Source organism: Plectropomus leopardus, chromosome 17 (genome assembly GCF_008729295.1).
Source record: "Plectropomus leopardus isolate mb chromosome 17, YSFRI_Pleo_2.0, whole genome shotgun sequence".
Taxonomy (NCBI): Eukaryota; Metazoa; Chordata; class Actinopteri; order Perciformes; family Serranidae; genus Plectropomus; species Plectropomus leopardus.
In genome coordinates, this window is record NC_056479.1 from 11,056,580 (window position 1) to 11,068,683 (window position 12,104).

The window sequence follows — 12,104 nt, forward strand, 5'->3', positions numbered from 1 at the left end:
TCACACACAAACACTCAATTTCTCATGGATTTAACACCATTATAGACAAAAACATCGGTGCATATTATTGAGTCATACATAAAGTGATACTCCACCCAGATATTTTTAGTATCTTATTTTTTTATTATAGATTCACTGATTCTATGACCTTTTCAAAAATATTCCTAAAAGTATGGCGGGCAGAATAGAAGCAGATTATGATACAAAAATGGTCTGAGAAGTTTCTTTGGACATTTTTTTTTTTTTACTGTTGTAGTCCTTAAAAAATGTCCATGAATAAAATGTGAATTAAAATTGATGACATCTGCTGTTCTCTTTTAATTTTTTAAGAGGTTAGTTATAGTTATAGTTAGTTTTATTCTTATAATAAAAATAAAATTTCAGTATGTGGTAATTTAAAGGGTTTCAACCTGGACTGTATTTTCCTATGTTTTTGCATCACAGTGACTAACTTTGAACTTGGTTTCATCATAGAAACACTTTAAATCCACAGAAACAAAATGAAACTAACAAAAATCATCTTATTTCATCTTTCGACTGTTCCAACAATCACATGTAAAAGAATATAGTCTATATACGTGAAATTAATGTTAATTTTAAATGGAGCCTGGTGGTTTGGTGAGGGCCATTTCGGGGCTGTCTCTGGTTTAACAAAAAGGATCTTATTCTTTGACAACAAAGTTCTTTAGGAATCTTTTCCACGATGTTGTCAGATACTTATAACAAACACCTGCACCTGTAAAGGCAAAAAAAAAAAAAAAAAGAATTTAGGAGGACATAAGCTGACGATACTACTTCATTGCAGCTGGTTTTGTGCTGTTGGCCTCAATGGTCCAGCTCAATACTGAACCATTTTCAAAAATTGTTCTTATCAGACACTTTGACATGTTAACATGGGCAAATAGAATCCAGGTTGGAAAATACCAAAGTTACCCTTTAACACAGCTCTGCTACAGTGTTAGGAAAGTGAAAGGTAAACAGTCAGCCTGATCATTAATGAGATAGAATTACAAAACAGTATGATGCATTTTTTCTTGTGAATCCTCTAGCTTAGGTAGGCAGTTTGAATCACTCATGGTAATGGCGGACTCCGCCACTAGCAATGACAACTACGGATATATATAATATAGAGTGTGAATGCAATAAAAGGCTGTTGCTTAAAACATTTCAACCAAATAGCATTAAAAGTGGATTTCACTCCATGAGAATATAAGTATTCCAACCTTAAAGAAGCAGAGTGTGGAATTAAGGGGAATCTATGTGCAGAAATGTTCATAATTATGGTTTCATTAGTTTATAATATTCTGATAATAAGAACAATTGTGCTTCATTAGTTTAGCATGAAACCTTCACATTTCTGTAGGGATGGGGTCCTCTTCCACTGCAGCTCTTTCTACAGTAGCCCAGAGGGGAAAAAACAAACTCTGGCTCTAGAGATGCCTTTTTAAAAATTTTAAAATGTGTTTTTTACCTGAAGGCCACCATACATTCTCCAACAAAGGAGGTGTGTGCAGAGAGATGTTAAGTGGGTTGTAATATAAAACCTCAGCACCAGATGCCGCTAAATTCTCCACGCTGCTCCTTTAGATGTTTGATACAAGGCAGAGAATCACTTTAAATCTGTTGTTCCTACTTTCAACTACAAGATGGCAGTACATGTGCATTTAATCAGGGCTAAACACTAAGTATGCTGCAAATCATTATGATATTTCAAAATAAAGTGGAACATATACCACACTCATTTAAAGACTTTCAAGTGCTTCTGAATATGTTGTATGAGAGACAGTCTTTGTTAAAAATGCGCCCGAGAGTTTGTGTGAGTGTGATTATTGTGGTAATTATTACCCTCTATACAGGATAGCTCTGTGCAGAAGCATTGAGTTAGAGGCAGGACTGGTCTTACAGGGTATGTGGTCATGCTGACCTTGTTGGCCCCTCCACTCTCATTATAAACAAAGGGACATTAGGGCCAGAGTGGCGTCTGTGGCCTGCTGTGTCAGTCGATCATTTCTCAGCTGCTCATATGGGCTGACTCCTAAAACACAAACTGCCTCTCTGTGCTCTTTTTAATCCACCTTTACCTTTCACCATACAGAGGTGAAGTAGTTCAGCGATCTTTGCTCGCTCTCGCGTTTAATTTCATGGAAGTATCTTTCACAGCTCATTCGTCTCCACACGCTGACATCCACAAAACAGCACACACCCATTTTCTCATCTCTACAGAGTTCTTCAGATTTTAACCATTTGACAAAACACCTTCACTCCTCTCTCTCTCTCTCTCTCTCTCTCTCTCTCTCTCCCTCTCAGTTACTTTTCTTTCACTCCCTCTCTCTCAGTAACTCCCCCGACTGTTGTCCTCTGTCGTTGCCTTGATTTTGTCTCCCTCGTCCTCCTCCTCATCCTCCCCCTCTTCCTCCTGTGCTGCCTGGATCTGCTTGGCCGTCTCTCTCACGCTTGAAAACTTGTCTGACTGCTCGGTGGTCGCCGTCTCTTGGTGATCTGAAGGGACAAAGACTGATGTCAACACAAGCAGTTTAATCATGACACAGTGCTTTGCTTAGGGTAATTTCAACCGTTGATATCAATGTAGTATAAGTATCACATGGAGTTTCTTAAAAATACTTGTGGATTTAATTTTAGTGAAAGAGATGCTTGGTGGGCAGGATGAGAGAATTATTGACAACTGAGCTGGAACAATTAGTTGATTAACTGATTAGTCTCCACAATAAAAAACAAACAAATAATAAATAAATAAAAATTAGGGAACTATTTCAATATTTTACAGTTGAAGGCATTTTTTAAAGCAAAAATGTCCTTCTTCAAGCCACTTTTTTGACTTGCATGATATCAATCTGAATATCTTTGAGTTTTGGACTGAGGGCCAGATGCTGACACTGTCTTTTGACATTTTATAGCACAAGTGATAAATCAGTGATGTTAGAAAATAACTGGCAGAGTAATTGATTATGACAATACTCATTTCTTGCAGCCCTAAGTGACAGGGTTTCCCTCTGTACTTAAAGGGACAGTTCACCCCAGAATTAAAAATACATATTTTTCCTCTTACCTGTAGTAAAGAGCTACTTGTGGTGCTCAAAACGCAGGTGAAAAGTAAATAGTTCCTATGTGAAACCGCTCACTAAAAAGTTTTTGTGAGTTTATCTTGAGTAACTGGGTCATGATTTCTGTAAAGAGACATTGCTGTTGAGTTTTTTTCAAATATTTGTTTTTAGTGCTTTGAGCAACACAAGCCGATTGCCATCTACTTCCATCATATTGGAGAGAAGGCAGACATCTCTACAGTCGATATCTCCAACACTTGGCTACTCACAAGAAAACAATCTAGATTCATAAGCAGCACTATAGATGAGAGGGAAAATATGTATGGGGTGAACTGTCCCTTTAAAGACAACTGTAAAACTATCAAAGACGTTTGTTTCTTATTAGTGTTACTGAAAAGCATATTGTACATATTGGCATATAATCAGTTAAGGAATGGACAAGTTTAAGTGTGAATTTTGTGTTTTATGTGTTTTTTTCTAAGCTGCAAACCCACTTCAGAAATTCAGAAACACACCAAATGTTATTGAGAAGGAAACTAAGCTTATTCTTGAATAGTTTATCCATCAGACCAACAGATACCTGATTTAATACCTCGTTTTTCTTGATTTGTCGTCTGTCTGTGATAACACAAGCCAAGCCCAAACTGTGTCACTCGACTGAAAGAACAAATGAACTGTAATCTAAGGACCCAGTTGGGATCTTTCAACATCCCATTTTGTGTTTCAGCAGGCTTCCACAAAAGGATTTATTGTAGGAGCCTGTCATCTGTGCCGACAGAGCAATGATTCTGAATGAAAATGCCACTGTTCTCATGTGAAATAATGGAGATTAAAAAGCAATAATTTGGCAGCATAAAACAAAATAATGAGGAAATATATATGCAAAAAAAGTTTGCTTCAACTTGAGATTTGTGTACTACTTTTTAGTTTTTGCTGGAGATAAAACTTCCACATTCATTGCTGCACATAACTCAGTCGAAAGGTTTTATGCTCTAATATAAAATAAGAGAAGAAGAGTTTAAGAATACAGAGTGGGGTCAGCACTGCTCTCTGTGTCTGGCCTCTCTCACTGGTCTAGGTGTTGCGTCCAGGCCTTCAGTGCCCAGCTTTTGGGAGAGAGACAGAATTAATATGACACTGAAGCTGTCTCTCAATGTACAGAGCTTTATCTGTGCTGCTGGCCGGCCCACAGAGGAGCTTACGTTACCCTGCAAACTGCAGCAGACTTTGAGAAGAGCAGCTTTGTTCTACCGGGAACAAATAGGGGTTTATATTAAATTTGTTATGGGAGCAAATGATGTCAGAAAAGGTTAAAGGTTATGGTTTCTGTTGCCCTTTTACTTCTGCTTTACTTTTGTCTTGACAGTCATGTTTGTTTTTCTGTATCTTTAAACAGGCTGTTCTCATACACCATTTGTATGTATACCTACAAAAGGTAATGTGCCTGAATGTGTATATTACTCATTAATTGGGGAGGCAGCATGTGACCAATGTGCTGATAGGGGTAACAAACAAACGCAGGACTTTTCCCCAGGAGACCAGTGTTTGTGTCCCATGTGAAACCATTTTAAGATATTAAGTCATTTAAAGGTATGTCATCAACATGGTTCTTTTCCTAAACCTCACCTACGAAAATCTACGTTAGGTATGCAACCCTACTTTAGGAATGTAACATGACCATTCATGGGTCGTTACGTTGTTAGATACCATATGAACTGTTTTATGAACTATTGCTTTAAAATACAAACTTGTTCACGTAAGACTTTAAACTTATAGCTTATAGAGAATTTTCTAACGCTTGTAATGTTGCCAAGTTTCTATTTCTAGAGATGTCAGGTGACAGGTAAGAGTGTAATGTAATGCATCTACCTAAATGAAAACACTTAGCTTAGGCAGAAACTTTATCTAAGCATACTGAGGCTTAAGTTTTGTTGTGACACATTATCTAACTTTTTACGTCTGTAAAACATGTTTTTTCCTTCACTGTTTAAGATGGAAAAAATAGTCCTTAAATCTAAATCTGTAAACTACATGCATTGTTTGCAGACAATGTCAGGATAAATATTAAGGAAAGGGACAAACTGGACCATTCACACAAACCTGAAGAAAAAATATACCCTTAGATACTCATACACTGCACATATCACCTGCCTGTGATGTGTTCTGTATTTTTTCTGATAAAAGACTATTATTTTTGTTTTCAGTACATTTTCATTCAGAGGAACTTTTTTATAGTTCCAAGAACCCTCCTGTGTTAGCGCAGCAATAAGAAGCAACGATCAAACTTCTTGGAATGCTGCTTTTTTAAAATTTAGCTATTAGCAGTGCGTAAGATTTAGGGGCATCTAGTGGTGAGAACTGCAGATTGCAGCTAGCTGAAACTTGTCTTGTGTGACAAGAGGAACTCCCAGATAGGATTCCTTTAATGGAGGTAACTAAAACACAGAATATAGCATTTCCCTGTGTCAAATCAATGTTTCTCCACTGCTGTCTGGCTTGTCTTAGACGGTTTTCTAACCCAGTATTGTGATGTGAACATTGTTGGGTTGGTCTTGTCAGAGTGGGAGCACGGGTGCTGTGTACCCACCAGGGGTTGATGTTCCTTGTGTTGCATTTATTTTGAAGGAGACTTCTGCTCTGGTGGTCACGTGTGCCCCTGGCGTTGTTGTATGCTTGACCTCTAGCCGACAGAGACGTTAACAGACTAGCTCCGGTTGTAATATTAAGTTTTGCCAGGATTTATATAAAGTGCAACTACGGCCACGAAGGTGTCGAGTGGTTCTTTTCCAGCTGAAGTTACCACATATTTTTGGCGACGAGGTGAAACTTTTTTTTTGGACGTGTCGTCTCCGTTTTTGTTGTTTTCTTAGCTATGCTAGGCTAAAGTGTGCTAGCTAGTTTCAGGCGGCTGTTACGAGCTACGCGCGGACGTGACAGTGCCAGGAGGGGAGACGCGACCCGGAGCAGAGGTGCGGTGCGACCACGGCGGGCACAGTGTCGGCGGCTGCAGAGGAGCAGCTCGGGGAGCAGGTCGAGGAGGAGAGACAAGCACCGGCGGCTGCAGAGGAGCTGCACGGAGGCGGGGAGCCTCGCGCTCGGATGGCTACGTTCGGGACTATCGGTGAATTTGTGGAGGGAAACGAGGACTGGACAGAGTATGAGGAGAGGTTGGGACACTTTTTCAATGCTAATGGGATTACTGAAGAGGCTAAAAAGCGCTCTATTCTCCTGAGTGCGTGTGGAGCAAAGACTTATAAGCTGATAAGGAATCTGGCCACACCGCGGAAACCGGGGGACATCCCCTATGAGGAACTGGTCGCGCTCGTGGCGAAACCACCACAATCCGAAACCGTCTGTGATAGTCCAACGCTTCAAGTTTCACAGCCATTTCCGGAAGCAAGGTCAGTCTGTAGCCAACTTTGTAGCTGAGTTACGGCAGCTGTCAGAGCATTGTGATTTCGGGACAGTGTTAGATGATATGCTCCGTGACAGACTTGTGTGCGGCATTAACAATGATGCTATACAGCGCCGCTTACTGGGGGAAACCCCACCGCTGACTTTTAAGAAGGCCCTAGAGATTTCACAAGGTATGGAGATGGCTGCTAACAATGCAAAGGACATTCAGAAAGGAAATGGAGGCGCACAGACAGCAGCAGTGCACCAAGTCAAGAGAGAGACTGTTAAGAATGCCAAACGGGTGGAGTGTTTTCGGTGTGGGGGGACACACTACGCAAATGATTGCAAATTTAAAGACACTGTCTGCCATGTTTGTAGTAAAAAAGGGCATTTAGCTAAAAAGTGCAGAAGTTCAAAAGGGAGGGAAAGCCTGGGCAGGGAAAAAGTCATCAGCCTCAGGCAACCACACACCATCTAGAGGAAGAGGGTGTGTGTGTTCCTACAACATGTTTGGGGTGGAAACAGACGAAGAACCTCCTGAACCTTATTATGCTACAGTCAATGTTAAAGGGCGGGACATCACGTTCGAGATTGACTCAGGAGCTACTGCATCTGTCATCAGTGAGGAGACGTACAGGAGCACATGGGGGCATAACCTGCCTCCCCTCAGACGTTCAAGGCTCAGACTCAGGACCTATACAGGGCAGCCCATCCCTCACTTAGGGGTGATCTATGTGGACATTTCAGCAGAGGGTCAAAAGGCGAAAGCCAGGCTGGTGATAGCTAAAGGCAACGGGCCCAGTCTTTTGGGCCGTGACTGGCTTCGCAAGATTCGACTCAACTGGCATGAAATAAAGTATGTGCACGCAACAGAGGACATTCTGAAACAGTACAGTGACGTGTTCAGAGACGAACTGGGCACACTGAAGGACGTGACAGTAAAGCTGCATGTTGACCCTGAGGCCACGCCGCGGTTTTGCAAGCCCAGATCAGTGCCCTATGCCATGAAAGGCAAGGTTGAGGAAGAACTGGAGCGGTTGCAGAGGCTTGGTATCATCGAGCCTGTCCAGTTTTCGAGGTGGGCGGCACCCATTGTGCCAGTTTTGAAAGAGGACAAAACTGCACGGATATGTGGGGACTACAAGCTCACGGTGAATCAGGTCTCGAAGCTGGAGGAGTATCCCTTGCCACGCATAGAGGATCTGTTTGCGACCCTGGCAGGAGGTAAGCTCTTCACAAAGCTTGACATGAGCCAGGCATACCAGCAGCTGCTACTGGATGAGGACTCAAAAGAGTATGTCACCATCAACACACACAAGGGATTGTTCAAGTACAATCGCCTGGTGTTTGGAGTAGCGTCCAGTCCTGCCATCTTCCAGAGAACAATGGACACTATGCTGCAGGGGATCCCGCATGTGGCAGTCTACCTAGATGACATTTTGATCACAGGGGCCACAGAGGCAGAGCATTTGGCTAACTTGGAACAGGTGCTGAAGAGGTTCTCAGATGCAGGGTTGCGGTTAAAGCGCAGCAAATGTGTGTTCCTAGCACCAAGTGTGACCTACCTAGGCCATAAGATCACAGCAGAGGGACTCTGCCCAGTGGAAGACAAAGTAAGGGCTATTAAGGAGGCCCCGAGCCCCAAGTGTGTCACTGAACTGAGATCTTTTTTGGGCATGGTGAACTATTATGGCAAATTCCTGCCCGACCTCTCGAAGGTTTTGGCCCCACTGTACAAGCTGCTTCACAACGACACTAAGTGGCAGTGGTGCGAGGAGCAGGAGGGAGCTTTTAAGGAAGTAAAAGAGCTCCTCCACTCAGCGACGCTCCTAGTTCACTTTGACCCAGATAAGGACATAACCCTTTCATGTGACGCTTCCCCATATGGTATTGGGGCAGTTCTTTCACACGTTATGGAAGATGGGTCCGAGAAGCCAGTTGGTTTTGCTTCACGTACGCTGACAGCGGCGGAGAAGGGATACTCTCAGCTGGACAAAGAGGGCTTAGCCATTGTCTTTGCTGTCAAGCGTTTCCATCAGTATCTCTATGGCCGTGCATTCAAAATCTATACGGACCATAAGCCACTGATGAGCCTGTTCAGCGAGAGACCAAATGCATCCCGCCACTAGCCTCAGCCAGGATACAGCGCTGGGCGCTCACACTGTCAGCCTACCAGTACACCATAGAGTACAGAGCGGGTAAGGACAATGCAAACGCAGACGCACTGAGTCGGCTGCCATTACCAGACACACCCGCTGTGACACACGTACCTCCCGAGACTGTTTTTACATTGGAGAGGCTGGCAGAGACACCTGTCAAAGCCTCCTGCATAAAGCAGTGGACAGAGAGGGACCCAGTCCTGTCCCAAGTCAAAACCTTCCTTTTGCAGGGTTGGCCCAGTGTGGTTGAAGGAGAGGAGTTGAGGCCTTATGCTAAACGCAAACAGAACTGAGTCTGCAGGATGGCTGCATCTTTTGGGGTGCGAGGGTCATCGTGCCTCCCCCAGGTCGTGCACAGATCATGGACGAGTTACATGAGACTCATCCAGGGGTATCGCGGATAAAAAGTCTTGCAAGGTCCTATGTCTGGTGGCCGAGACTGGATCAGGATCTAGAGAACAAGGTGAGAGCATGCACTCAGTGTCAGGCCAATCAGAACATGCCTCAACCAGCCCCCTTGCACCCTTGGGAGTGGCCAGACCGCCCCTGGTCTAGGCTACATTTAGACTTTGCTGGTCCGTTCAAAGGGCAGATGTTTCTTATAATGGTGGATGCACACTCTAAGTGGATAGAGGCCCACCTCATGAGCAACATTACAGCCCCCACAACCATTGACAAACTCAGGCAAGTGTTTGCAGTACATGGTTTGCCTGACAGATTAGTCACTGATAATGGCCCGACATTCACCAGCGAGCTGTTCAGTGAGTTCATGCAACAGAATGGCATTCATCACATACGGACAGCTCCTTTCCACCCCGCCTCAAATGGGTTGGCTGAGCGGGCTGTTCAAACAGTGAAGCAGGGCCTGAAGCGGATGACAGGAGATTCGCTCAGCACTCAGCTTTCGCGTTTCCTGTTTAAATACCGCCTCACGCCACACCCTACGACGGGACGCTCACCAGCAGAGATGCTGATGGGGCGTAGGCCCAAGTCGAGGCTGGACCTGCTGCGCCCTGACATGAAGGCAAAAGTGGAGGAAAAGCAGAAAAAGCAGAAAGACCGACATGATCAACATGCACGGGAGAGACAGTTGAAACCGGATGGCTGTGTCTACGTGTGAGGAACTTCAGCGGCAGTAACAACCAGCAGTGGCTGCCTGGAGTTATTCTCAAGCGTAGTGGGCCAGTCTCCTATGTTGTTAAGCTGACTGATGGGAGGATTTTCCGCAGACATCAGGATCATGTTCGCTTGCGGCATGATACAGTTGTGGAGAGAGACAGTGTTGCTGAGTTTCCAGTGGTGAGACCGACAGCTGTGGAGGTGGGTCAACCAGAGAGAGAGAGACACAGGCAGAGGTTTCTGAGCCATCCAGAGAGGGAGAACCCTCTCACACTGACACCCAGACCCCTCTCAGTGCTGCAACACCAGATCCGCCCAAAACACATACACCAGGAGGGAATGCTGGGTCACCGGGGGTAGTGCGAAGGTCACAGCGCACTCGCAAACCTCCAGACAGACTAAATGTTTGATGGACCAATGTACGTTGGACTGAATGTTAAAGCTGTCATGTTTTCCATGTGTTTGTATTTACAGCTGTTGAGGAAATACTTTATGTTTTGAGAGTACCCCAGTTAAAGACAAAAATGGGACTGTTTGGTTTCTGCTAGTAATTCACATTTTGGGGAGAATGTTGGAATTTAAAGGGGGAGAAGTATTGTGATGTGAACATTGTTGGGTTGGTCTTGTCAGAGTGGGAGCACGGGTGCTGTGTACCCACCAGGGGTTGATGTTCCTTGTGTTGCATTTATTTTGAAGGAGACTTCTGCTCTGGTGGTCACGTGTGCCCCTGGCGTTGTTGTATGCTTGACCTCTAGCCGACAGAGACGTTAACAGACTAGCTCCGGTTGTAATATTAAGTTTTGCCAGGATTTATATAAAGTGCAACTACGGCCACGAAGGTGTCGAGTGGTTCTTTTCCAGCTGAAGTTACCACACCCAGCACCTGCTAATGTGTGCTCACCTTTTTTCTCTGATAACCTAAGATCCAGATGTTCTGGTGGTTTTTACAATGAGCCAAATTATCTACAGAGATTTCCAAAATAAAACAGACTCTATGATTTAAAGCACTAAAGCAGACTATGATTTTAAACACTGAATAAAGCATTTTCAGGTTAAAAATATGTGTCTTTCTGATGTTGTCAGCTTGTAGTTGAAGAGCTGCTAACTGTGGTGGCTCACACAGAAGCAAGAAAAGGACCCACTCCCTTTGTAGATAAACAGCTAATTCTAAGGTAAAAAAAACTCCAGAATGATTCTTATTTCTAAGTGACTATACACTAAAGAAAACATACTTTCTATGTTATGTTCCATTTCTGACATATATCCCTTTAAATCCTATGCACTGGACCTTTATTTTTTTTTCTCCTTCTGAGCTCAATTATAGCTGTGCTGGAAATGTCTCAATCACACCACTCATCTTCACTATTCACAAGCAGAGAAGAAAAACACACGTCAACAAACCAAAGGCCTAGAAAATTAAGGTGCAATGCCAGTGGTTCTGTTGAAAGCAGTGCTCAAGTGCCACAGGGTGTATTTGTCTTTAGAAAAACAACAACAGCGTGGTCTTTGCTGCCACCATGTGCAGTGTTGCTGCTGTTGTGTTCCCAGCCAGTTGACAGAGAGCCTCCCTCTCACCGGCAGCTTTGGTGGGAGATGTGTCCTCTCCCTCCTCTCCCTGCCAGTGGTCCTCATCCTCCTCCCCTTCACAAGGGTCTTCCAAAGGGGGGTAGACACCTAGGTTCTGCATATGTGCCTCGGCCATCTTCTGCACAGCTACACACAGGTAAACACAACACACACACATACACACAGAGGGAGACGGCCACGCAAACACATGGACACAGGGATAGAGGGATATGTTGTTTTGGTTTTACCACGCTTCAACACTGTCAGTTTTTATCAAGCCTCACGGGGGTTTTTGATTACATGCCAGGCAGGCAGGGAGCCAATTAAACACATGCACTGATAGACAGACAGGCAGGCAACTGCAAAACGGTATCCCACACTGATTTTTTTTTCTTTTTACAGGAGAGCCTCCGCTGTTGTTTTCTATGCTTTCCGTCACCCTGTTCTCCCATCTGTTTGTTTGTACCCTCGCCTCTCCTCGACTGCCCGCCCTCCTCAGTGCTCTCGCTCGGCAGTGCTGACTCACACTCTTCTCTCTCCCTCCCTACACACTCTCCTCTTTTGTGATATTAACTCAACTCTCCCTCTCACCTCCTTTGGGTCACCTTGACCCTCTCTCTCTCGCTCTCTCTCTCTCTCTCTCTCTCTCTCGCTCTCTTTCACACCCTCACATATACAGTGCAGCACTGAGGCAGGTCACTTATTTTAGCTTAAGGTTGGTTATGTAATTAGAAATTACTCCGAGGTAGCTCTCTCTTCCGCTCTCTGATGAAGGGCAGATTTCTGATGCAGGATCGAGGCT

General features: G+C 44.1%; 1 protein-coding gene across 2 annotated transcripts in view; it reads right to left on the minus strand.

Annotated features, from left to right (window-relative positions):
- Positions 1-307: 307 nt before the first annotated feature.
- The window catches only part of ppp1r1b (protein phosphatase 1, regulatory (inhibitor) subunit 1B), a 33,320-nt gene continuing 21,523 nt past the window's right edge, over positions 308-12,104 (minus strand). For both annotated transcript variants that reach the window (XM_042505263.1, XM_042505262.1), the window contains exons 4-5: positions 11,312-11,449; positions 308-2,499 (exon numbers count right to left, since the gene is read on the minus strand). In XM_042505263.1, the coding sequence (XP_042361197.1) occupies positions 2,333-2,499; positions 11,312-11,449 (305 nt within the window). In that variant the 3' untranslated portion in view covers positions 308-2,332. The remainder of the gene's footprint in view (positions 2,500-11,311; positions 11,450-12,104) is intronic.